Raw genomic sequence first — 27,998 nt, forward strand, 5'->3', positions numbered from 1 at the left:
GAGGACAAACAGGGATAAAGAGGACAGACAGGTAGAGAGGACAGACAGGGATAAAGAGGACAAACAGGGATAAAGAGGACAGACAGGTAGAGAGGACAGACAGGGATAAGAGGACAGACAGGTAGAGAGCAGGACAGACAGGTAGATAGAGACCAGGACAGAGAGAGTTAGAGGACAGGTAGATGGAGACCAGGACAGACAGAGTTAGAGGACAGGTAGATGGAGACCAGGACAGACAGAGTTAGAGGACAGGTAGATGGAGACCAGGACAGACAGAGTTAAAGAGGATGGGTAGATGGAGACCAGGACAGGCAGGGATAAAGAGGACAGGTAGATGGAGACCAGGACAGGCAGGGATAAAGAGGACAGAGGTAGAGAGCAGGAGAGAGGGATAAAAAGGGCAGGCAGCAACAGAGGTAAGCTTCATGTGACTTTATGTAAAGAGCTTAGGCCTAGCGAGCCGACCGCTTCAAGAACAGAGAAAGTGGACCTGTCCTTGGCTTCATATACTCTAAGTCACTGTGCTAAAGATGAAAGCATTACAAGTTATTGTTCAATATATACATTTTCCCCATAATGCCAATATCAACCAGTTCAACAAATTGTATACAATACACAAATACAGCACAGTGTACAGTACACTACATAAATACAGTACACTACATAAATACAGTACTGTGTACAGTACACTACATAAATAGAGTATACATTCAGTATAGTGAAGAGACAGATTGGTTGTCTACTGCAGAACTCATTCAGTATAGTGAAGAGACAGAATGGTTGTCTCCTGCAGAACTCATTCAGTATAGTGAAGAGACAGAATGTTTGTCTCCTGCAGAACTCATTCAGTAGGGTGAAGAGACAGAATGTTTGTCTCCTGCAGAACTCATTCAGTAGGGTGAAGAGACAGAATGGTTGTCTCTTGCAGAACTCATTCAGTATAGTGAAGAGACAGAATGGTTGTCTCCTGCAGAACTCGTTCAGTAGGGTGAAGAGACAGAATGGTTGTCTCCTGCAGAACTCATTCAGTATAGTGAAGAGACAGAATGGTTGTCTCCTGCAGAACTCGTTCAGTAGGGTGAAGAGACAGAATGGTTGTCTCCTGCAGAACTCATTCAGTAGGGTGAAGAGACAGAATGGTTGTCTCCTGCAGAACTCATTCAGTAGGGTGAAGAGATAGAATGTTTGTCTCCTGCAGAACTCATTCAGTATAGTGAAGAGACAGAATGGTTTGTCTCCTGCAGAACTCATTCAGTATAGTGAAGAGACAGAATGGTTGTCTCCTGCAGAACTCATTCAGTAGGGTGAAGAGATAGAATGTTTGTCTCCTGCAGAACTCATTCAGTATAGTGAAGAGACAGAATGGTTGTCTCCTGCAGAACTCGTTCAGTAGGGTGAAGAGACAGAATGTTTGTCTCCTGCAGAACTCATTCAGTATAGTGAAGAGACAGAATGTTTGTCTCCTGCAGAACTCATTCAGTATAGTGAAGAGACAGAATGGTTGTCTCCTGCAGAACTCATTCAGTAGGGTGAAGAGACAGAAGATCAATATAGACGCCGTAGTCTGACAGAAAACAAACCTTGTCCATTAAATCCACGTCAGTCCATGTAGATGAAGAGGAAGAAACAGATTAAAGAGCTTATAAGAGCAGATTAAAGATTTTCAAGCCTTGAGACAAACAAGACATGGTTTTTCATTAGTATTTAATAGTATTTTATAGTATTTTTAAGCCTTGAGACATGGATTGTGTATGTGTGCCATTCAGAGGGTGAACAGGCAAGACAAAATATTTAAGTGCCTTTGAACGGGGTATGGTGGTAGGTGCCGGGCACAACGGTTTGAGTGTGTCAAGAACTGCAACGCGGCTGGGTTTTTCATGCTCAACAGTTTCCCGTGTGTATCAGGAATCATTCGCCACCCAAAGGACATCCACCCAACTTCACATAGCTGTGGGAAGCATTGGTGTCAACATGGGCCAGCATCCCTGTGGACACCTTGACACCTTGTAGTCCATCGCTGTACGAATTGAGGCTGTTCTGAGAGAGGGCAAAAGGGGGTGCAACTCAATATTAGGACGGCATTCCTAATGTTTGGTACACTCAGAGTAGATCAACAAATTTACACCTGGATCGGCTTAAAATACCTTTTTTCTTAAATGTTCACAATCTAGTATCCTGCGATTGTTCACTCCTGTTGTGCATTCAGCATGAGGGAAGCTCCTCCATTCTTAAACAGTCACCTCTGTCACCTCCACCTAGAGTCACCTCTCCACTGATGTGATTAAAAATGGCTGCCGCAAAATGGCTGCCGTGCATCACATCCTGCTTTTTGCAACTGCTTTGAACATCTGGTAAAGTACTAAACCAATCCTCAAAATGGCCTCCTGAGGTGCTGCTGACAATAACATTCCATTGCACTTGTTTAATGTTCAGGTTAGGCATTTAGTATACACCCTCTTACCTTTCTATTAAAGATGCTATTAGATTGGAGATGACCAAGATAGCATTCTCCTCACCTTTCCCTTTGATAACACATTAATAAAGACCAGGAAAAAACTAAATCATTCTTGATTATCTCATCTGGCCCTACGAGAGTGTCATGGCTGACGATCATCTGGCCCCACGAGATGTCATGGCTGACGATCATCTGGCCCCACGAGATGTCATGGCTGACGATCTTGGGTCCCAGAAGGAGTGAGGGGAGGATATTGCAAACACCGTCCTCCGACCTGGTAGAGGTCAGGAACGAAGACAGCCTTATCTATTGTAGCTTGTGACACAAATAGCACCCCTATCCCCTATGTAGTGCACTTCTTTAGACCAGTGACCATAGAGCTGGTCGACTTTGATGTGTGATGATGTGGCCCTAGTTCACCACGGGTTTTTTCCTCTTCTGCTCCTGACCAGATCATCCATATTGTCAACATCAAGGACACAAGGACACATTATTTCACCTTGTCAGCTCGGCTCTCCACTAGGTTACCTGCCACTACCTTGGCTGCAATGAACATTGAATAAATGGAACCAGTGAAAAGAGAACAGATTGCATTGTAACTGCATCTAATACTTTCTATTGGTTTCACAGATAGTTAAGATTGTGCAATTTTTTTTACAACTTATTTTATACTATATATTTTCTTCAACAAAAAACGTGGTTCTTTTGATTGCAACATTTGGTCTTTACTGAACCAATGACCAATGAGGCCATTCCCTCAACCTTTTGAGTTCTTCTCCCAACAATCTTAACTTTTGCTGCCCTGCAGATAACAGGTCATCACTGTGTGCAACAGATAGTCTTAGCCCCAGATTTACACTACTAAGCATCTGCACCAGGCACGAAGTTTAGATTACTATTTCAGTAAGGCATTTAACACCAACACAACTATCTGTATTAGTAAGGGATTTAACACCAATACAACTATCTGTATTAGTAAGGGATTTAACACCAATACAACTATCTGTATTAGTAAGGGATTTAACACCAAGACAACTATCTGTATTAGTAAGGGATTTAACACCAAGACACCAATACAACTATCTGTATTAGTAAGGGATTTAACACGAAGACAACTATCTGTATTAGTAAGGGATTTAACACTAAGACACCAACACAACTATCTGTACTAGTAAGGGATTTAACACAGAGACACCAATACAACTATCTGTATTAGTAAGGGATTTAACACCAAGACAACTATCTGTATTAGTAAGGGATTTAACACCAAGACACCAACACAGCTATCTGTACTAGTAATGGATTTAACACAGAGACAACTATCTGTATTAGTAAGGGATTTAACACCAATACAACTATCTGTATTAGTAAGGGATTTAACACCAAGACAACTATCTGTATTAGTAAGGGATTTAACACCAAGACACCAACACAGCTATCTGTACTAGTAATGGATTTAACACAGAGACAACTATCTGTATTAGTAAGGGATTTAACACCAAGACAACTATCTGTATTAGTAAGGGATTTAACACCAAGACACCAAGACAACTATCTGTACTAGTAAGGGATTTAACACCAAGACAACTATCTGTACTAGTAAGGGATTTAACACCAAGACAACTATCTGTACTAGTAAGGGATTTAACACCAAGACAACTATCTGTACTAGTAAGGGATTTAACACCAAGACAACTATCTGTACTAGTAAGGGATTTAACACCAAGACAACTATCTGTATTAGTAAGGGATTTAACACCAAGACAACTATCTGTACTAGTAAGGGATTTAACACCAAGACAACTATCTGTATTAGTAAGGGATTTAACACCAAGACAACTATCTGTATCCATACCTTCCCTAACATCTTGTTCTTTCTCCTTACATTTACTTTAAATATTTTGTTCTATCTTCAATGTTTAATTCACTTTTTGAAAAAGACAAGTGCAAACTCTGGGCCCAAGTATTACCGGTATAGATGCATCAGATGATAATACTTACGCTTCCAACACTCATGATAACCAATCTCGGGAGATAGGAGACCCAAACTGCTTGAAAAACCACAACGGCAGGTAGTTACCAACCTGATCCCTACATATAGACTCCAAACATGACAACAAACCATCAGTCTGCACGCTGTGAGCAATACCAAAGCGATCAGAGGACAGAAGGAAGTGTCAAGTCTGAAGCACCACCCCCCTCCCATGCTCTCTCTCTCTCCTCCCTCCCTGTGAGGTCTCTTCCGCTACCTGCTAATCTGGTTGTCGTGGGTTCGGACCAGGCTAAGGATAGAACGGAAAGCCTCTCTAATCGCTAACCCTCAGATCGCTACCAAATCTGCTGAGGCTTTCGGCAGACACATGGCCAGGACTTCAGCATTGCATAATCTCAGGGGGAAACAAATTTAGCATGATTTCAACGGTACGCCACAGGGAGTCAATGGATGACCATGACTAGGCATTATCTGGGGAAGCCAACCCTGTCCACGTGGGGTCTTGTGGGGTTATGCTGTTTCAGACTGATCTAGAGCTAGACAACCAACATTGCTCATCTGGACTGAAGGAGAGGGTGAGGGGCATTGGAAGTGAAATAATTGTCATCATGGGCATAAGTCAAAAGGCCGTCTTCAGAGAGACTTCAGCGAGACATCAGAAAGACTTCATATAGACTTCATATAGACTTCAGAGAGCCTTCATAAAGACTTCATATAGACTTCATAAAGACTTCATATAGACTTCAGAGAGACTTCATATAGACTTCATAAAGACTTCATATAGACTTCATGTAGACTTCATATAGACTTCATATAGACTTCATATAGACTTCATATAGATTTCATAGATACTTCATAGAGACTTCAGACTGCCTGCTTTTGTTTTTAGTTTTTAAACGCAACAGAGACAAATCAAATGCTTCCTTACGAGCTCTTTCAAATAGTAACACAATAAAATAACAATAATGAGGCTGTATACATGCTATTTACAAGGAGTACCGGTAATGAGTCAGTGTACTGGGGGCGAGGTAGTTGGGGTTGGTGATGGAGGTGATTCACATGTAGGTTTGGTTCGGTGATTGATTAGAGTACTATGTACATGTAGGTTTGGTTCGGTGATTGATTAGAGTACTATGTACATGTAGGTTTGGTTCGGTTGTGATTGATTAGAGTACTATGTACATGTAGGTTTGGTTCGGTGATTGATTAGAGTACTATGTACATGTAGGTAGGGGGTGAAAAGCAGAATGTCCGGGTAGCCATTTAATTAACTGTTCAGCAGTCTTATGACCTTGGAGAAGAAGCTGTTCAGGGGCTTTTTGGTCCCAGACTAGGCGCTCAGGTACCGCTTGTCGTGCGGTAGCAGAGAGAACAGTCTACGACTAGGGTGGCTGGAGTCTTTGGCAATTTTTAAGGGCCTTCCTCTGACACCGCCTGGTATAGAGGTCCTGGATGGCAGGGAGCTTGGCCCCAGTGACGCACTGTGCCAAACGCACTACCCTCTGTAGCGCCTAAACAAGCAGTGACGCAGCCAATCAGGATGCTCTCGATGGTGCAGCTGTATACTTGTTTTTGGAGGATCTGAGGACCCATGCCAAATCTTTTCAGCCTCCTGAGGGGGAAGAGATGTTGTTGTGCCCTCTTCACGACTGTGTTGGTGTGTTTGGACCATGATTGGTCCTTAGCGATGTGGACACCGTGGAACTTGAAGAACTTGTAGCTCTCAATTATTTGTTTATCAGAATCCATTCGGGTCCCCTCCCTCTGTTGGGGATATGGAGCCACACAATTTATGAAGTGGTTTTGTGGAAATATTCACATAAACTTCACCGGTATAGATGCATCAGATGATAATACTTACGCATCCAACACTCATGATAACCAATCTCGGGAGATAGGAGACCCAAACTGCTTGAAAAACCACAACGTGCAAATATTAAATATGGTTTGACAGGAAACTGTTGGCAGGGTAACAACAACAAAAAAGTCCAATCATACTGCACAATAATTCAAAAAAAATATTGCACAATATAACCTATTTTCACTATAAAAATGTACACTAATCCACAGACTGTTCCAAGGAAGTTTGTCCGGGGACGTGATTGATTGGCTGTGACCAGGTTCTGTAAATACTGGGCTTAACAACGACATGGTGGGAGGATTACCAGGATGCATAGAAAGGACGTTCTAGTCATGGTGATACTGGGACGGGGGTCCTCGATCTCCTGTTCTTTGATTTCTGATGATTCATGTATATATACACAAACACCTGATCTAAAAGCTTCAAGCAGGTGACGGAGGTACAAATATGAAAATGAATGAATGTCCATCGTTCCTTTAGTCATGAATAGACAGGGCCGGGCTCTCAATCTTTCCATATTAGATTTCTGATGATTCAGTCAGTATGAAAAGGGAGTGTACTTACTGTTCGAACAGGTGCTGGAGGTCTAAACCTGAACGAATGTCCATCTACCCAATAGTGATGAATAAACAGGGGCTGAGCTCTCCATCGCTCCATCTCCGATTATACAAGTAGGCCTATGCAAAGGGGTAGTATATCACCCTTACAGTGGCTAACATTGAGAGTTAAGTAACTGAATAAGTTATTCAGCTAATTGAATAAGTAGACTAAATCTCATCCAATCAAGTCCTTGCATCACAGAAGTCAGTTAGCCTACATGTGATTAGCATACAGGTTTTACTGCTACAGTAATGTTAGCATACAGGTTTTACTGCTACAGTAATGTTAGCATACAGGTTTTACTGCTACAGTAATGTTAGCATACAGGTTTTACTGCTACAGTAATGTTAGCATACAGGTTTTACTGCTACAGTAATGTTAGCATACAGGTTTTACTGCTACAGTAATGTTAGCATACAGGTTTTACTGCTACAGTAATGTTAGCATACAGGTTTTACTGCTACAGTAATGTTAGCATACAGGTTTGACTGCTACAGTAATGTTAGCATACAGGTTTGACCACTACAGTAATGTTAGCATACAGGTTTGACTGCTACAGTAATGTTAGCATACAGGTTTTACTGCTACAGTAATGTTAGCATACAGGTTTGACCACTACAGTAATGTTAGCATACAGGTTTGACTGCTACAGTAATGTTAGCATACAGGTTTGACTGCTACAGTAATGTTAGCATACAGGTTTTACTGCTACAGTAATGTTAGCATACAGGTTTTACTGCTACAGTAATGTTAGCATACAGGTTTGACTGCTACAGTAATGTTAGCATACAGGTTTTGACTGCTACAGTAATGTTAGCATACAGGTTTGACTGCTACAGTAATGTTAGCATACAGGTTTTACTGCTACAGTAATGTTAGCATACAGGTTTGACCACTACAGTAATGTTAGCATACAGGTTTGACTGCTACAGTAATGTTAGCATACAGGTTTGACTGCTACAGTAATGTTAGCATACAGGTTTTACTGCTACAGTAATGTTAGCATACAGGTTTGACCGCTACAGTAATGTTAGCATACAGGTTTGACTGCTACAGTAATGTTAGCATACAGGTTTGACTGCTACAGTAATGTTAGCATACAGGTTTTACTGCTACAGTAATGTTAGCATACAGGTTTGACTGCTACAGTAATGTTAGCATACAGGTTTTACTGCTACAGTAATGTTAGCATACAGGTTTGACCACTACAGTAATGTTAGCATACAGGTTTGACTGCTACAGTAATGTTAGCATACAGGTTTGACTGCTACAGTAATGTTAGCATACAGGTTTTACTGCTACAGTAATGTTAGCATACAGGTTTGACCACTACAGTAATGTTAGCATACAGGTTTTACTGCTACAGTAATGTTAGCATACAGGTTTGACTGCTACAGTAATGTTAGCATACAGGTTTGACTGCTACAGTAATGTTAGCATACAGGTTTGACTGCTACAGTAATGTTAGCATACAGGTTTTACTGCTACAGTAATGTTAGCATACAGGTTTGACTGCTACTGTAATGTTAGCATACAGGTTTGACTGCTACAGTAATGTTAGCATACAGGTTTGACTGCTACAGTAATGCGCTGCTGAATCCACAATGGAGGACGTCAGTCTCTGACTCGACAAGAGATTTACATTTTGGTGCTTTAGTGGACACTCTTATCCAGTGTCTTACAGTTAATGCATTCAACTAAGCTTAAGATACAGTGGATATATACATTTAAATTATTATATTAATATATTATATTTTTATAATTATATTTTTTATATTTTTTTTTTTGACATACTGCTAGGCCCTCCAGCGCCTGCAGGAAGAAAAAGACAGAAACACCACAGAACGAAAGGGCTAGCAGACGGTAGGTAGGACCACCCCTGTCCCGCTCCTTTCTGGTGGCTGTGTGTTTCTGCTAAGAGAAGAGCACGTGCTTGATCGTCACCGGGCTGCCCACACCCACACCCACTCTCACTCCTTAACACAAACAAACTCTCAAAAAGATCTGCCTCCTGTCTCCTGTCTTAAGTAACTTGTCCGGGTCGGCGTGGGGTTGGGGTGTGAGTGCGGGCTGCTCTGACTCATTGGAGACCCCTGTTGAGCCTCACTGGTTAGTCAAAGGAACTGGTGATGATGTCATCCACCCACGTCCACTGAGAAGGCTTTCCTGAGCCAATCGCAACGGAAATGGAAATGAGTGAGCAAGTTCCAGACCCCTCAAGACATTCTAACCCTCTCACCATTACAACAACACGATGAGTGAGAAAGTTCCAGACCCCAAAGACATTTTAACACGATGAGGGAGAAAGTGTTTAGAAACATATTCTATTCTTATTTACAATCAAATTGACTCCAAAATGACACAATACTGTATTTCCCATTAATTTATATTGGGCAAATGCAGCCAACATATTTGTAGAACACAAGCTTGATGTAATCATTGTGTGCTATGAATATGGAACCAAATACTACACTTTTTACTACTTTAATACACATAAGTTAATTTGTCCCAATACTTTTGGTTCCCTAAAACAGGGGGGGGGGGGACTATGTACAAAAAAATGCTGTAATCTCTAAATGGTCTAACATCACAGTCGCTGTATAATATCAAATCCAAAGAGCTGGAGCACATAGCCAAAACAGCAACAGCAAAGTTCTGCAGGCTATACAGCAACTAACAAAATCAAGATCCCACAATCAAAGGAGGGAAAAAGGGCTGCCTAAGTATGATCAGAGACAATGATAGACAGCTGCCTCTGATTGGGAACCATACCCGGCCAACAAAGAAATAGAAAAACTAGAATGCCCACCCAAATCACACCCCGACCTAACCAAATAGAGAAATAAAAAGGCTCTAAGGTCAGGGCGTGACACCATGATAGATTACGGAGATGTAATTTATAGATCAGCAAGTAAGGGTGCTCTCGAGCGGCTAGATGTTTTTTACCATTCGGCCATCAGATTTGCCACCAATGCTCCTTATAGGACACATCACTGCACTCTATAATCCTCTGTAAACTGGTCATCTCTGTGTACCTGTCGCAAGACACACTGGTTGCTTATATATGAAACCCTCTTAGGCCTCACCCCCCCTATCTGAGATATCTATCTATCTGAAATATTTACTGCAAACCTCATTCTTTAAAAAAACATTCATAATAAACTTAGATGAATTAGACCAAGGTGCAGCATGGTAGGCGAACATCATACTTTTATTTAAAATGAACAACCAAAAAAAAAAAACACAAAGTACAAAACGAACATTAAGTTCTGCAGGCTATACAGCAACTAACAAAAGAGAAAAGGAATCCATTTAAAACAATACTGGGTCACAAATGGGGGAAAAATATAATTTTGTGGTGGATGGTGGCGGTTGCAGTAGGCGCCTATTTCAGCAGCCCTTTCAAAACAGGCTATAAGAGATCAATTGAAACTTTCAATTAAAATGAGTATTTTACATGTATGGTTACAGTTTATGCTTTATTAATAGGTTGGGTATAAAGGAAATGTTTACTATCACGGATTTTAGGTGAAACGGAAAGGGGGGAAAAAAAAGTAATGTCAGAAGTGGGATTCGAACCCACGCCTCCAGAGGAGACTGCGACCTGAACGCAGCGCCTTAGACCGCTCGGCCATCCTGACTTCATAAAGTAAGCTTCCGTTTAATCGGCTTTTAAAGGGTTATATTGATAAAATAATCTTTAGGACATGACTTAAATACAGATTTAGCAGCTGACCCTTGTTAAAATTGTTTAACACCAGCTTGCGTTAGCTTAGCTGCTATAGCATATCAATTTAGCATGCCATCTAACTAGTCATTTTAATAACAGGAGCTTCAGCTTGCCTGAACCACCGTGATGAATCTTTTCTCTTGTCGTTGTGTATTTGTGATAAAAGGCAGCTTTCTTTAACGAAGCAGGTAAATCTAAGCAGAAATTGGTCAGAAAACGAATAAAACTATAATGACCCGGATATCGACTCGCCCACCCGGATATTTTTTTGTAGCCCAGTCAATAGCGCGCTGGACTTCGAGCTAGAAGGTCCAGGGTTCGAGACCTGCTCCCTGCCTGTTTCATTACAATACTGTCATAAACGGTATGACCGTTGTGTCATTCTAAAGGTTTAGAAAAGAGTCCATGTAGAATAATTTATTTTGCCCCAGGGCTTCCTGGCCTTTTAAAAGAGCAAACCCTGTACAAAGAAACTGTAGTTCATAAGGTGTTTTAATTGTTCCTCTTTAATTGCAATACAAGCCCGTTCCATAAATCAAATATTCCCAAACTTTAATAACTATAAAATAAGTGGACTTCAGGATAATTTGGTATTGAAACTGTATTACTAAACAGAGAGGGCTGAGAGTATTACTAAACTGAGAGAGTATTGCTAAACTGAGAGTATTGCAATTCACAATATCAGACAGGGAGATGCTGTAGCAGTAACAGTCGACAACAATTCAAAGATGTCTGCCTGCGTAGCACACACTCCCAGACACACACACACACACACTCCCAGACACACACACACACATACACACACACACACACACAGACACACACACACTCACGCACACACACATACACACACTCACAGACACACACACACTCATAGACACACACAGACACACACACACACATACACACACACACACACAACTCCCAGACACACACACAGACACACACACACACATACACACATATACACATACACATGCACACACACACACGTCCAGACACACACACACACACACACACACACACACACACACACACACACACACACACACACACACACACACACACACACACACACACACTCCCAGCCACACACACACACATACACACGCACACACACGTCCAGACACACACAGACACACACACACATACACACACATACACACATGTCCAGACACACACACACACATACACATACACACACAGACACACACACACATACACACACATACACACACGTCCAGACACACACACACGTCCAGACACACACACACACACATACACACACACACACACACTCCCAGACACACACACACACACACACATACACACGCACACACACGTCCAGACACACACAGACACACACACACATACACACACATACACACACGTCCAGACACACACACACACATACACATACACACACAGACACACACACATACACACACATACACACACGTCCAGACACACACACACGTCCAGACACACACACACACACATACACACACACACACACTCCCAGACACACACACACACACATACACACGCACACACACGTCCAGACACACACAGACACACACACACATACACACACATACACACACGTCCAGACACACACACACACACACACATTTGCCATTACCATGCTGTTAAAAATAGGCTGTGCCTCTCTCACTGCAAGTCTTTTTTGCAGTGAAAAGAAAACTGGATGGTTTTTGCCATATGTTTCACTGGGATATTTCTGATTAATGAACTGGTCAGCTCCGCAGAAAATAAATGTGCCTTAAAAGACTGCTGTTACATCAGAAAATGAATCCTCTAGAAGCACAGAACTATAATTGAATTAAATTGTTATTATTACTGAAGTTATAACTTCAAGCTTTGGGGCGATTTATAATCTATAAAACAAGACAATCATGACAAGAACATTGTTCTTCAAAATGTATTGAAAATTCCAAGTCTGTTCAGTCCTAATTACATGTGAACAAACAGACCACTGCATTAGGGAGCAGCTGCTTTGCATTGTGGGGTTTGGAATCAGCTTCCTGTTATGGGTCAACGGAAGCCTAAATGACCCACTATTTCCTGTGTAGTCCGCTATGGTCCCTGGTCAGAAGTAGTGTACTGAATAAGGTTCCGTTTGGAATGCAAACCGTATTCCTTCCCTGGACTGGCAGTCATGCAGACGTTCTTCTCTGGACTCTGGACAAACACACACACACACACATACACACACACACACACACACACACACACACACAGACTAGACTAGACTCCCTCTATGTTGCTAATGACTCCAGTCTCTCTGTCTGTATCTGTTGAAAACAGGTGTGGGACCTCGTTCAGCTGCTGCATTCAGCCGTAGGTAAAGGTGGGTGGGCGCTGGCTGGCTGCTCCTAGACACAGAGCTGCGCTCCGTCCCCCAACGTTCTTCCAGGAGTCCCCATCTGTCTCCCTCCGCTCCTCCTGCCACATGGCAGCTGTCCCTCGCCGAGTCTGGTCCATTCTTCGTCCGGGCGTCGCTCACGCCTGCTCGCCACCGCATGCTGTGTCTGTTGTCTCACCACAATGAGGTCGGAGAATAGCTGCACCCATAATCCTCAGCTGTACAGGGGTTTTTTTTTGGCGAGGGTGGAAGCCAAGTACAAATTGTAAACAGGTTATTATTTCGCTGTAATGGTAGCGTTAACACACTCCAACTGGAAATGTGAAATGTACCTCAGCTCCTGCACATGTTTCATGTGGCTAGAGGTTTTATGGTGCCTGATGGAAGGGTCTGTCTATCTTATTCCTCTTGTTCTCTGACCGACTTGACTGTTTTCAATTGTCTAGAAAGTTCATTGCACAATTAGATTGGGTGGCAGGGTAGCCTAGTGGTTTAGAGCGTTGGACTAGTAACTGAAAGGTTGCAAGTTCAAATCCCTGAGCTGATAAGGTACAAATCTGTCATTCTGCCCCTGACACCCACTGTTCCTAGGCTGGCATTGAAAATAAGAATTTGTTCTTAACTGACTTGCCTAGAAAAATAAAAAATCCTTTAATTTGTGTCCTCCTTGTTGAAGGGTGCCACTCATCCATAAAAACAGATCTCATTCATTATGTAGTACATGGCACACTTTTTATTGTCTTTTTTTATTAGACTTTTATTTAAAACCAGGTAGTTCTCATTTACAACTGCGACCTCTGGTCAAGATAAAGCAAAGCAGTGAGACACAAACAACAACACAGAGTTACACATGGAGTAAAACAAACATACAGTCAATAATACAGTAGAAAAAAGTCAATATACAGTGAGTGCAAATGAGGTGAGATAAGGGAGGTAAAGGTAATAAATAGGCCATAGTGGTGAAATAATTACAATATAGCAATTAAACACTGGAGTGATAGATGTGCAGAAGATGAATGTGCAGGTAGAGATACTGGGGTGCAAAGGAGCAAAAAAAAAAACAATTGGGGATGAGGTAGTACATGAAATGATTTCTGTTATGTAAGTAGATCCGGGAATAGAAACCTAATGTAGGCGTATAGTGTGACAGGTAGTGCTTCCCAGGCCCACTTCCGCCCTGTGTACATTAATGTATGTTAACAGTCAAGTAGTTCAACTTAGCCACTTCTCCTTGAACCTACAGACTAGAACGCAACACACGTCATCTGTCCCACATTCACCACAGGCCTTTAGCCAACCCAAGCTGCGACGTGATTGACTTGTCGGTCGTTGTCCACACACCTAACAACGTGACCTAACAGACAGCCTCCTGCACACCTCCGGATGTGTTCTCTGGTCAACAGTAGTGCCCTACTTTAGGGCCCTGGTCAACAGTAGTGCCCTACTTTAGGGCTCTGGTCAACAGTAGTGCCCTACTTTAGGGCCCTGGTCAACAGTAGTGCACTACTTTAAGGCTCTGGTCAACAGTAGTGCCCTACTTTAGGGCTCTGGTCAACAGTAGTGCCCTACTTTGGGGCTCTGGTCAACAGTAGGGCCCTACTTTAGGGCTCTGGTCGAGAGTAATGCCCTACTTTAGGGCTCTGGTCAACAGTAGTGCCCTACTTTAGGGCTCTGGTCAACAGTAGTGCCCTACTTTAGGGCTCTGGTCAACAGTAGTGCCCTACTTTAGGGCTCTGGTCAACAGTAGTGCCCTACTTTAGGGCTCTGGTCAACAGTAGTGCCCTTTACTTTAGGGCCCTGGTCAACAGTAGTGCCCTACTTTAGGGCTCTGGTCAACAGTAGTGCCCTACTTTAGGGCTCTGGTCAACAGTAGTGCCCTACTTTAGGGCTCTGGTCAACAGTAGTGCCCTACTTTAGGGCTCTGGTCAACAGTAGTGCCCTACTTTAGGGCTCTGGTCAACAGTAGTGCCCTACTTTAGTGCTCTGGTCAACAGTAGTTCCCTACTTTAGGGCTCTGGTCAACATTAGTGCCCTACTTTAGGGAATTGGGTGCCATTTGGGACATAGATGTTACTTACAAAGATCACCACCTCTGTCCACGAGGACCACTTGCTACACGGGCTACCAGGCCTCATCCACTCAACACAGCTGTCCTGGACCAGACCCAGGCCTCATCCACTCAACACAGCTGTCCTGGACCAGACCCAGGCCTCATCCACCCAACACAGCTGGGGTGGTGTTTGTTTGTCCGGGAAGGTGATGAGACAGGGGGGAACAGGAAGTAGATCAGACTACCAGACAGGCAGGCTCCATACTGCTGATCTGGGACCTGTAGCTAAAAATTATAAACTAGAATGGACAACCTGACAGAGTAATTCTCCAGTACTGATCTAAGAGCTGTATGGGAGAGGAACAAGAACAGACTACCTGCCAGGCTGTTTCCTTAGACTGAGGCTCAAGCTGGAGCAAGTTCAGGGAGCGAGCAGAGAGGAAGGACATGAAAGATGTTGTTATTCCAGCTTATATCCTATAATATCTTAAATAAATCCCCCTGCGGATGCTGATCGTCAGCTTGATGTGGAACGGAATTAGCGATGATGTCATAGTAACCATCAAAGCATCTTATTTAGGAGACTTTGAGTGGTTCTGGACCGGTTCCGACAGACATTTCTGTGTACAGCTCACTCTGTGAGTGGCACAGCATCCATTCCTGTGCCACTCTGTGAAAGGTCTGGTTGTCCTGCTTCTTTACACAGTCTCTCCAACTCTTGGCTGTCAGTAGTTAACACACAGCCACTAAGTCAAAATTGGCTATTGTAAAAAAATGAATGAGAACAACAACAAAAAAATAGTATTTTGATCTTAATTTAAGGTTAGGGTTAAAGTGGAAATATGTAAACTTTTTGGGGTGACAGACCAAATTTACATAGAAATGTGAGTTATAGCACTTTTATTCTAACTGAAAGCAAGTCTAAGAAGCTGTTGATTTGTTCTATATGTGTTATTTCTATGCTTCCTGTTCTTAAGTTTTGTTTTTGCATCTTTTACTTTCGGTTTTGTACACCAGCTTCAAACAGCTGAAACAACAAGTCTTTTTGGATGAATATATTTCACCGCGGTTTTAGATGGTACAATGATTCTCTACACTATACTATTAGTATTTTGTCACATAAACGGAATTTTAGACCAACTATTTGAGTTGTAAAATTGAGGAGCGATTTCTGCATTGTGCAACTTGAAGGTTAGAAATAATCATGACTTTGTGGTTGCGGTAACGGGACGAATTTGGCCCGCGGGTGGTTTTTATTTATTTATTAAATCAGCTCCAATTGATTTTAATTTAAGAGATCTGGTCCCAAGTATTCCCACGGATAATAGAGAGACACGACGTGATTGTATACCAATGTACACAAGATTTGAAATTATAATGTTGTAGTCAAACATTATATATGTTGGGGATTCTTGCGGTCAAATTGCAGTCTACAAATTATTATTAATTATGTTCCGGCAACCCCGATCATCCACTCAAGAATAAATCGGCAACGTAGCCGAATCTAGTTGATGATTCCTGGTCTAGCAATTACATCAAAACCCGTCTCATCTCGCCGGATTTAGAGCTCTTAAATATAAAATAAATACAAAAAGGAAGTGGAAGACAGAGTACTGCTGACACTGAACAGAGGTGTAGCTGTTAGGTACACCACAGGGAGTATTCGACTGGAATAGGATATAGGAGACTAGAGTTAGGCTGGGGTTAGGCTGGTGTTAGGCTGGTGTTAGGCTGGATTAGGAAGGGGGTTAGGCTGGTGTTAGGCTGAAGTAGGAAGGTGGTTGGGCTGGAGAAGGCTGGACTGGGATGGGGTTAAACTGTGGTTAGGCTGGAGTAGGCTGGGGTTAGGCTGGAGTAGGCTGGGGTTAGGCTGAAGTAGGCTGGGGTTAGGCTGGAGTAGGCTGGGGTTAGGCTGAAGTAGGCTGGGGTTAGGGGGTTAGGCTGAAGTAGGCTGGGGTTAGGCTGGAGTAGGAAGGTGGTTGGGCTGGAGAAGGCTGGGGAGGCTGGACTGGGCTGGGGTTAGGCCTAAACTGGGGTTAGGCTGGAGTAGGCTGGGGTTAGGCTGGAATAGGCTGGGGTTAGGCTGGAGTAGGCTGGGGTTAAACTGGGGTTAGGGTGGAGTAGGCTGGGGGAAGCTGTTACGGAGCCGAGCCCTAAACTCTTTTTGGTTCCAGGTAGAACCCTTTCCACAGAGGGTTCTACATGGAACTGAAAAGGGCTTCACCTGGACCCGTAAAGGGTTCTCCTATGGGGACAGTCGAATAAACCTTTTTTCTAAGAGTGTGTGCTCTGACCCTGTAGGTGCTGAGGCTGAGGCTGCAGTTACAGACTCCTGCCTGGGGCCAACCGTCTCCCCCGAACACAGCCGTAACGGACCTTTGACAGAGCAAAGCGAGCCTGCAGGAAGGACATCTCATGACCCCAATCCTGTCAGAGGGAGCACAGTGGCCCTGCAGCTGTAAACTCTGGCATTTGATGAATGTTGTCATTCCATTGGACTTAATCAGATTCACCAGGGGCAACGTGCTGTAATGTACTGCAGTGTAGTGTAGTATAGTGTAATGTAGTGTAGTGTAGTTTAATGTAGTGTAGTGTAGTGTAGTGTAGTGTAGTGTAGTGTAGTGTAGTGTAGTGTAATGTAGTGTAGTGTACTGTAGTGTAGTGTAGTGTAGTGTAGTGTAATGTAGTGTAGTGTAGTGTAGTGTAGTGTAGTGTAGTGTAATGTAGTGTAGTGTAGTGTAGTGTAGTGTAGTGTAGTGTAGTGTAATGTAGTGTAGTGTAGTGTAGTGTAGTGTAGTGTAGTGTAGTGTAATGTAGTGTATTGTAGTGTAGTGTAGTGTAATGTAGTGTAGTGTAGGGTACTGTAGTGTAATGTAGTGTAGGGTAGTGTAATGTAGTGTAGTGTAGTGTAATGTAGTGTAGTGTAGTGTATTGTAGGGTACTGTAGTGTAATGTAGTGTAGTGTAGTGTAATGTAGTGTAGTGTAGTGTAATGTAGTGTATTGTAGTGTAGTGTAGGGTACTGTAGTGTAGGGTAGGGTACTGTAGTATAGTGTAGGGTACTATAGTGTAGGGTAGTGTAATGTAGTGTAGTGTAGTGTATTGTAGTGTACTGTAGTGTAATGTAATGTATTGTAGTGTAGTGTAGTGTAATGTAGTGTAGGGTAGTGTAATGTAGTGTAGTGTAATGTAGTGTAGTGTAGTGTATTGTAGTGTACTGTAGAGTAATGTAGTGTAGTGTAATGTAGTGTAGTGTAGTGTAGTGTAATGTAGTGTAATGTAGTGTAGTGTAGTGTAGTGTAATGTAGTGTAGTGTAGTGTAATGTAGTGTAGTGTAATGTAGTGTAGTGTAATGTAGTGTAGTGTAATGTAGTGTAGTGTAATGTAGTGTAGTGTAGTGTAGTGTAGTGTAGTGTAGTGTAGTGTAGTGTAGTGTAGTGTAGTGTAGTGTAGTGTAGTGTAGTGTAGTGTAGTGTAATGTAGTGTAGTGTAGTGTAGTGTAGTGTAATGTAGAGTAGTGTAATGTAGTGTAGTGTAGTGTATTGTAGTGTACTGTAGTGTAATGTAGTGTAGTGTAGTGTATTGTAGTGTAGTGTAGTGTAGTGTAGTGTAGTGTAGTGTAATGTAGTGTAATGTAGTGTAGTGTAGTGTAGTGTAATGTAGTGTAGTGTAGTGTAATGTAGTGTAGTGTAGTGTACTGTAGTGTAGGGTAGTGTAATGTAGTGCAGTGTAGTGTATTGTAGTGTAGTGTATTGTAGAGTAGTGTAGGGTACTGTTGTGTAATGTAGTGTAGTGTAGTGTAATGTAGTGTAGTGTAGTGTAATGTAGTGTAGGGTACTGTAGTGTAGGGTAGGGTACTGTAGTATAGTGTAGGGTACTGTAGTGTAGGGTAGTGTAATGTAGTGTAGTGTGGTGTATTGTAGTGTACTGTAGTGTAGAGTAGGATACTGTAGTGTAGTGTAGTGTAATGTAGTGTAGGGTACTGTGGTGTAGGGTAGGGTACTGTAGTATAGTGTAGGGTACTGTAGTGTAGGGTAGGGTACTGTAGTGTAGGGTAGGGTACTGTAGTGTAGTGTAGTGTAGGGTACTGTAGTGTAGTGTAGTGTAGTGTACTGTAGGGTAGTGTAGGGTAGGGTAGTGTGGGGTAGGGTAGGGTAGTGTAGTGTAGTGTAGTGTAGTGTAATGTAGTGTAGGGTACTGTAGTGTAGGGTAGGGTACTGTAGTATAGTGTAGTGTACTGTAGTGTAGGGTAGTGTACTGTAGTGTAGTGTAGGGTAGGGTAGTGTAGTGTAGTGTGGGGTAGTGTAGTGTAGTGTACTGTAGTGTAGGGTAGTGTACTGTAGTGTACTGTAGTGTAGTAGGGTAGGGTAGTGTATTGTAGTGTAGGGTAGTGTACTGTAGTGTAGTGTAGGGTAGGGTTGTGTAGTGTAGTGTAGGGTAGTGTAGGGTAGGGTAGGGTAGGGTAGGGTAGGGTAGTGTAGTATAGTGTAGGGTAGTGTAGTGTAGTGTAGTGTAGTGTAGTGTAGTGTAGTGTAGTGTACTGTAGGGTAGTGTAGGGTAGGGTAGTGTAGTGTAGTGTAGTGTAGTGTATTGTAGTGTAGTGTAGTGTGCTGTAGTGTAGTGTAGTGTAGTGTACTGTACTGTACTGTACTGTACTGTACTGTACTGTAGTGTAGTGTAGTGTAGTGTAGTGTAGTGTACTGTAGTGTAGTGTATTGTAGTGTAGGGTAGTGGGAAGGAGAGTCCTAACTGGTTTATTGTACTGGGAAGGAGGGTCCTAACTGGTTTATTGTACTGAGAAGGAGAGTCCTAACTGGTTTATTGTACTGGGAAGGAGAGTCCTAACTGGTTTATTGTACTGGGAAGGAGAGTCCTAACTGGTTTATTGTACTGGGAAGGAGAGTCCTAACTGGTTTATTGTACTGGGAAGGAGAGTCCTAACTGGTTTATTGTACTGGGAAGGAGAGTCCTAACTGGTTTTTTGTACTGGGAAGGATAGTCCTACCTGGTTTATTGTACTGGGAAGGAGAGTCCTAACTGGTTTATTGTACTGGGAAGGAGAGTTCTAACTGGTTTATTGTACTGGGAAGGAGAGTCCTAACTTGTTTATTGTACTGGGAAGGAGAGTCCTAACTGGTTTATTGTACTGGGAAGGAGAGTCCTAACTGGTTTATTGTACTGGGAAGGAGAGTCCTAACTGGTTTATTGTACTGGGAAGGAGAGTCCTAACTGGTTTATTGTACTGGGAAGGAGAGTCCTAACTGGTTTATTGTACTGGGAAGGAGAATCCTAACTGGTTTATTGTACTGGGAAGGAGAGTCCTAACTGGTTTATTGTACTGGCAAGGAGAGTCCTAACTGGTTTATTGTACTGGGAAGGAGAGTCCTAACTGGTTTATTGTACTGGGAAGGAGAGTCCTAACTGGTTTATTGTACTGGGAAGGAGAGTTCTAACTGGTTTATTGTACTGGGAAGGAGAATCCTAACTGGTTTATTGTACTGGGAAGGAGAGTTCTAACTGGTTTATTGTACTGGGAAGGAGAATCCTAACTGGTTTATTGTACTGGGAAGGAGAGTTCTAACTGGTTTATTGTACTGGGAAGGAGAATCCTAACTGGTTTATTGTACTGGGAAGGAGAGTCCTAACTGGTTTATTGTACTGGGAAGGAGAGTCCTAACTGGTTTATTGTACTGGGAAGGAGAATCCTAACTGGACACATGTGTTTAACTATAAGTCTTGTGTTCTTGGATACCAACATTCTTTCTTTTCAGAGGTCAGTTCAGACTGTGTAAGAAGCCAGTGTCCGGCTGGCCGCGTGTCCACGTCCGTGTGTGTCTCTTTGCCTGTGTGGCTGAGGGCTGTTGAGCCAGCCAGGTCGACAAGGCACCCCGATAAACACATTGGGTGTAAGAAGGTCCTGTTTCCTACATACCGACCAATGGGTTCCCTTCCCCTCCCCTCCGCTCCCCTCTGCTCCCCTATGTGTGTGTGTGTGTGTGTGTGTGTGTGTATATATATGCTCCCCTCTCCACTGCCGTGGCCCAGCCGACCCAGCCAACCCCAAACATCCTGATACTCAGGTCTTATCAGTCAGGAAACACCGCTCCGCAGTCACATCCTCTTCACAGGAGCACGACTCAGCTGGTCCCAAAAAAACAACAACGTAGGAAGACCCGCCGAGCTAAAGTGCCAGACTTCAGGATTTGTCAAAAGCCCCCTGAATTCCTTTTATCATAAAGAGAGAGAAGAATTCAGGGGTGAAACAAAAGCAAAGGGCAGAGAAATGAGGAACGTTTTTAGAAACAGTCAATGATCAGAGAAATTAGGAACGTTTTTAGAAACAGTCAATGATCAGAGAAATTAGGAACGTTTTTAGAAACAGTCAATGATCAGAGAAATGTTTTAGAAACAGTCAATGATCAGAGAAATTAGGAACGTTTTTAGAAACAGTCAATGATCAGATAAATTAGGAACGTTTTTAGAAACAATCAATGATCAGAGAAATGAGGAACGTGTCAGAAACAGTCAATGATCAGAGAAATGAGGAACGTGTCAGAAACAGTCAATGATCAGAGAAATGAGGAACGTTTCAGAAACAGTCAATGATGCAGATTTATTTGTTTATTAATTTCACTGTACAGCTACAGTTTATAAAGAAGAGGGGGGGAAGAGAGAAACAGAGGGATAGACAGAGGGAGGAGAAAGAGGGACAGAGAGGAAGAGAAAGAGAGAGAGAGGAGGAAAAAACTCTCTTCTCTCCTTCTTTCTTAATTAGAATATAATATTTTTAATACCAGTCAAAAGTTTGGACACACCTACTCATTCCAGGGTTTTTCTTTATTTTTACTATTTTCTACATTTGTAGAATAATAGTGAAGACGTCAACACTATGACATAACACGTACCTTCATGACCTTCATGTCTTAAAGTAATGATGGACTGTCGTTTGTCTTTGCTTATTTGAGCTGTTCTTGCCATAATATGGACTTGGTCTTTTACCAAATCTTCTGTATACCACTCCTACCTTGTCACAACACAACTAATTGGCTCAAACGCATTAAGAAGGAAAATAATTCCACCATTTTTTACTTTAAACAAGGCACACCTGTTAATTGAAATGCATTCCAGGTGACTACCTCAATTAAAAAATGTTTTATTTATTTCTCCTTTATTTAACCATGTAGGCAAGTTGAGAACAAGTTCTCATTTACAACTGCGACCTCTGGCCAAGATAAAGCAAAACAGTTCGACACAAACAACAACACAGAGTTACACATGGAATAAACAAGACTCCCCACTCATGAAGCTGGTTGAGAGAAAGCCAAGAGTGTGTAAAGCTGTCATCAAGGCAAAGGGTGGCTACTTTGAAGAATCTCAAATATAAAATATATTTTCATTTGTTTAACACTTTTTTTTGGTTACTACATGATTCCATATGTGTTATTTCATAGTTTTGACGTCTTCACTATTATTCTACAATGTAGAAAATAGTAAAAATAAAGAACAACCCTTGAATGAGTAGGTGTGTCCAAACTTTTGACTGGTACTGTATATTTGAGTATTATGCAGTATTATACCAAAACGATAAAAAATATTTTGATACACCTTGATGTTAGTCTGTGCATGTCGGCGTGTGGTTATATCCAAGTTGCAAATATTTTTATATAAAAGTGGAACTTTTATTTTAAATTAATTCAATTTCACAAACCTAAATTAGCATACAGTAAATAGTTATCACCATTGCTATTTTCATTGTAAAGATTATGATTATACATGAAGTACTTCAAAATAAAAAAGTATATAAAGTATTTTTCTTCATGATACACTGTGGTAGCGTCCCAAAATGGCACCCTATTCCTCTTTATAGTGCAATACTTTTGACTAGAGCCCAATGGTTCCTGGGTAAACGTAGTGCATTATTTTGGGAACAGGGTACCATTTGTCCAGGAGAATTGGATACGAAAAATCCATCTAATCATCATTTTCTACTCAACTACGAGGTAAAAACTCCCCAACTAATTGTTGGGTAACAAATAATAAACATTCAAAACAGAAATAATTCATAATAACAGCATTATAATAAAGTATTTAGGTGAAACATCAAAGTACTTCGATAAGAGATGAGAGCTCCTGGGCCTTACTGGTAACACGTTAAGACATTTTACCTCAACGACTCAAACTGTCCCGATTGTTATTCTGTTTTGGAAATAGACAGATAGAAGTGACAAACGAGTGCTCGATGTGAGCATCCCTGAGGTCTCTCGCTCTCTCTCTCTCTCTCTGTCTCTCTCTCTGTCTCTCTCTCTCTCTCTCTCCCTCTCTGTCTCTCTCTCTCTCTCTCTCTCTCTCTCTCTCTCTCTCTCTCTCTCTCTCTCTCTCTCTCTGTCCCTCTCTCTCTGTCTCTCTCTCTCTCTCTCTCTCTCTCTGTCTCTCTCTCTCTCTCTGTCTGTCTCTCTCTCTCTGTCTCTCTCTCTCTGTCTCTCTCTCTCTCTGTCTCTCTCTCTCTCTCTGTCTCTCTCTCTCTCTCTGTCTCTCTCTCTCTCTGTCTCTCTCTCTCTCTCTCTCTCTCTCTCTCTGTCCCTCTCTCTCTGTCTCTCTCTCTCTGTCTCTCTATATATATATATATCTTTCTCTCTCTGTATCTCTCTCTCTCTAGGCCCCATACAGGGGCCCCAAACAGGGGCCTAGAGAGAGAGGGGGGGGCTGATCCTAGATCATAATGGATCAAGTTACATCGACCGAGGGGGGCTGATCCTAGATCACAATGAATCAGATTACATGGACCGGGGGGGACCTGATCCTAGATCAGCACTCCTACTCTAAAACGCTTGAGACATATGTCCCCTGGTCACTTCCAGGTGTGACGACGAGAGCGGCGGGCGTAGGCATGGCAACCAGGTAACTCGACAACCCGTCCTGTCTAAGAGATGCCGTAGTTGTTGTAGTATGCTGCCGTGGCGTCCGCCAGCACAGAGATCAGGCTGGATTCCCCGACGACGCTGCTCTCAGAAGATGGAGCCGAGGCCGATGTCACCTGGATGTGACCGGTCACCGTCATCGTTCCTCCTCCCTGTTCGGAACGGAACACCCCCACCCCTGCTGCTGCAGCACCTGCCACCGTTGAGTTCAGGTACTGGTCGAACTCATCGCGGTCGACCTCCCCTAGAAGCTCTACCTGACTCAGCTGGTCCAAAGTCTCCAGATGACTGTGGTTCTGCTCGGGAGGAGGGGATAGCTGACCCAAGTGGTGCTGTTGGTGGTGACCTGGGGAAAGGTGCCTTAAGTGAGGGTGATTGAGGCCCGGGTGGACCTGGAGCTGGGACGACCAGGAGGATGGGTTGTAGTAGGACAGAGGATGCCCAGGGATGAGGCCTCCGGACTGGGTCTGGGACAAGTGGGAGAGGTGGGTCAGGTGGGAGTGGGAGGAACCACAGTGAATGGAAGTCTGAGTGGAGGTGTAGTCAGGGTGGTAGGATGAAGGACTGAGGCACATGGGACCCCCACCTCCACCTCCGGGAGTCTGACCCTGACGGTGCTGGTGGCGCTCCTCGGGGGAAGACACGGACGAGGAGGAGGAAGAGGAGGAAGGGTAGTAGGAGGGGTGGTCGTGATCCAGAGGGGACATCTCAGGCGGGGTGGGGAGGCCGTAGGGATAGGTGTCGAAGCTGTTGGAGCTAGAGCTGGACGGTACGTCTCTGAAGGATCTAACCCCAGGTAGAGGCCCTGGGCTGCGGGAAGAGAGGGTCGAGAACCCAACACCTCCATCACCACCACTAACCCCATCCTCATCCGTATCCAAACCCAAGGGGTGGCAGAGGCCCCGGTCGGGGCCCGCCAGGCTGCTCAGCAGGAAGTCGGGGTCCACGCGTTTACATATGCGTTTTAGCTGCTTCTTCCGACGAGGGCGATATTTATAGTTGGGGTAGTCCTGCATGTGCTGCACCCGCAGCCTCTCGGCTTCCTCCACGTAGGGACGCTTCTGAGAGGGGGTCAGGGCCTTCCACGACTTGCCTGGCAGAAAGAAACAACAGGACATAGATTCATTTATTATCTACAATAGTCTTATCAATCAATAATAATCTATCACTTATTTAATGTTGGATGGAAGATAACTTAAAAGACATATTAGTTGACTGAAACATTAGTGAAGAAAACACATAGCTGCTATTAGTGTTAACAGCAACATAAAAGGGCTAATTGTTAAACGTAATTTGTAATCCGTTAAAATGTTTTTGGAACGGTCGAGATCAGAGAGCCACAGCTGTAACCAATGATTACATGGTGTGTTTTGTTCATGCGTTATTACAGTTATGACATGGTCGCGTTTAAATGAAAAGCACCTTCAAATTGTTGAAAATTATCTTGAAGATAATTTATGAACATCTAAGTGATGTCAGATCTAATTTCCAAAAGATGTCTTTACTGAAGGGCATTTTCTTCTTTTGAAGGAATTGAACAGAAAAATATTTACCTTCCATGGTTTTATATATAAATAAAGTATAAACTCTCTAACTCTCTCATGTTGAAGAATTGTATATGTGTTTCATGGAAAAGGTAGTCTAATTGGTTTTGTTAATTTGAGTCCACACAAAAAAACTCACTGACGAACTTGTTCCCTTAAAAATTATAAATATTTATTTTAAATCTAAAACATCACATTTTCTCAGAAGGATGGAGACTTCTAGCAGCCTAAAACGGAGAAGAAAAAAATGCATAGTTTAACACACTTTAATTCAATCTGGTTGACACTAAATTATTCACCCTTTTCCGTGGTCGGAGAGATTTGTACTAACAGAAAATAATAGCATCATAATAGCAAAGGGGATTTTGCGATAGGATACCTTATGCTGAAAAAATATATTTATATAAGTCCATGTAAAAACGTGTTTTAACGGAATTTATTTAAAAAAAGGAATACTGCGTTAGGGGAAAACATATTCTCTGTGTTTCACACTGTAATACGGGATACAATTTTTGTTGGCAAAGAGGAAAATAAAATGACTCATTCAATAATTTGAACGAAATAATTAACTACCCGCTATACCAAAAGGTAACCCAATTTTAACGAAAAAGCAACAAATAAGTCAAATTGTAAGTCTTTATTTTGAGCCTTAAAAGCTCATCCCCGCCAGTTCAATAGGAGTGGATAGGGCTATGCTTTCAAAATGTATCAAAATCAGCAAATATATATTTACATCTTAACTGGCTAATATAGTTTGTCTGTTTTGATGTATTTTATGAGCGAAATATAGTTGTGAGTGACGGCAAACAGACAATAACGAAGCGCAAGGGCGCACGTTGAGATTTACGCACTAATCCAAGTGACCCACAGGCCTCTTGATAAACTACCTCAATTTAAGAGAACTTTGTGCAATGAGATTGATTGCCTATAAAATCGAATTAGCGACGTCCACTCATTAATTTACTGCCACTTAAAGTTTTCGTGGGGAGTTTATTTTTCATTCATTTTAGGACATAGCCTATATAACCAATATGCTCAAGAAACTAAGAAGTTTATATATATTTTTTTTAATCGATTATAGTTTCTTTATATACTTCAGGCTAAAGTTGAATATATATTTCTCATCTCAATTACCTTGAAAAGTTGTAGGCTAGGAATAGCTCTTATTTGACATAGCCCAACTGTTGGCAGAGCCTGGATAATGCGTAATAATAATGACAATAATATCCTAAATATTGAATCCATAAATATGAAATATTTCCGTAAACATAAACGTTAATCTCACCTAGCATTTTACTGAGCTCTGCGTTGTGCAGGTCTGGGTTTTGGACAGCCAGGCGCTTCCTCTCATCTTTGGCCCAGACCATGAACGCATTCATTGGCCGCCTGATGCGCGGCTCCGACGCCTTGTCCACGGGAGTTCTGTGTGAGCCATGTCCGTCGGGCACGTCTCCATCTCCCGCCGAGCACTCAAAGCTCTCCGGCCAAGACGAGTACGCGCTGATCAGTGCAGCCATCCTCGCTCTCTGCGCTCTCTCCTCTCTCAACAAAACTTCACTTGCTCTCAATTTACTAGACTCTATTACAGTGGGATGCGCCTTAAGAAATACGTTCCATAATATATTTATCACTTTTTTTTAAGAATAAAGAATTGGTTTGTAGCGAACTGACTCATCAACTTACTAAATTGATTGAGCTATAGGCTAGAAATCTAAACTAGAAGTCTAAGCTAGACTGGATGCCACTTTTGGTTATGAGAAGCACCGTGTGTATGTGTGGTTTCTGATCTCCTCCTATGAGATTGTGATTCAGTGTTTGCTTGCGGTCGGGAGGCAAAACAGCTCTTTATATTAGAGCAGCAGGTTCCAACAGCAACCACAGAGGACTCTCAGCTCCTCCTTGACTGCAACTCGAAACCTGCCTTCGAGAAAAAAAGAGAAAGGGGGAGAGGGACATTTCAGCACCATTTACTAATAAATCACGTCATACAACAAAACAGCTTTAATAGGCTAGGCCTAATGACAGTAATAAAAGAAAGAGTCCTAATTGGTTCTTAGCTGTCATCTTAACTTTCATTTATTTTTTTATATTTTACCTTTATTTAACTAGGCAAGTCAGTTAAGAACAAATGACGGCCTAGGAACAGTTGGACAGAATTGTACCTTGTCAGCTCGGGAGTTTGAACTTGCAACCTTCCGGTTACTCGTCTACCGCTCTAACCACTAGGCTACCCTGCCCCCTCTACACTCTAACCACTAGGCTACCCTGCCGCCTCTACACTCTAACCACTAGGCTACCCTGCCTCCTCTACACTCTAACCACTAGGCTACCCTGCCTCCTCTACACTCTAACCACTAGGCTACCCTGCCGCCTCTACACTCTAACCACTAGGCTACCCTGCCTCCTCTACACTCTAACCACTAGGCTACCCTGCCGCCTCTACACTCTAACCACTAGGCTAC

At 42.6% G+C, this 27,998-nt stretch overlaps 1 protein-coding gene and 1 non-coding gene across 2 annotated transcripts; both read right to left on the reverse strand.

Moving 5' to 3' along the window:
- Positions 1–10,467: 10,467 nt before the first annotated feature.
- On the reverse strand, positions 10,468–10,550 carry trnal-cag. Its single transcript has one exon. It is a non-coding gene; the product is annotated as a tRNA-Leu (tRNA).
- A 13,315-nt stretch (positions 10,551–23,865) lies between these two features.
- On the reverse strand, positions 23,866–27,401 carry sox7 (SRY-box transcription factor 7). The gene is made up of 2 exons (XM_024378596.2): positions 26,822–27,401; positions 23,866–25,085 (listed from the first exon to the last, which is right to left on the reverse strand). The coding sequence occupies exons 1-2, from the start codon at positions 27,051–27,053 to the stop codon at positions 23,995–23,997; spliced, it is 1,323 nt and encodes a 440-aa protein (XP_024234364.1). The 5' UTR covers positions 27,054–27,401; the 3' UTR covers positions 23,866–23,994.
- Between the last annotated feature and the right edge of the window lie 597 nt (positions 27,402–27,998).

The sequence above is a fragment of the Oncorhynchus tshawytscha genome, linkage group LG18 (assembly GCF_018296145.1).
Source record: "Oncorhynchus tshawytscha isolate Ot180627B linkage group LG18, Otsh_v2.0, whole genome shotgun sequence".
In the NCBI taxonomy this organism is placed as follows: Eukaryota; Metazoa; Chordata; class Actinopteri; order Salmoniformes; family Salmonidae; genus Oncorhynchus; species Oncorhynchus tshawytscha.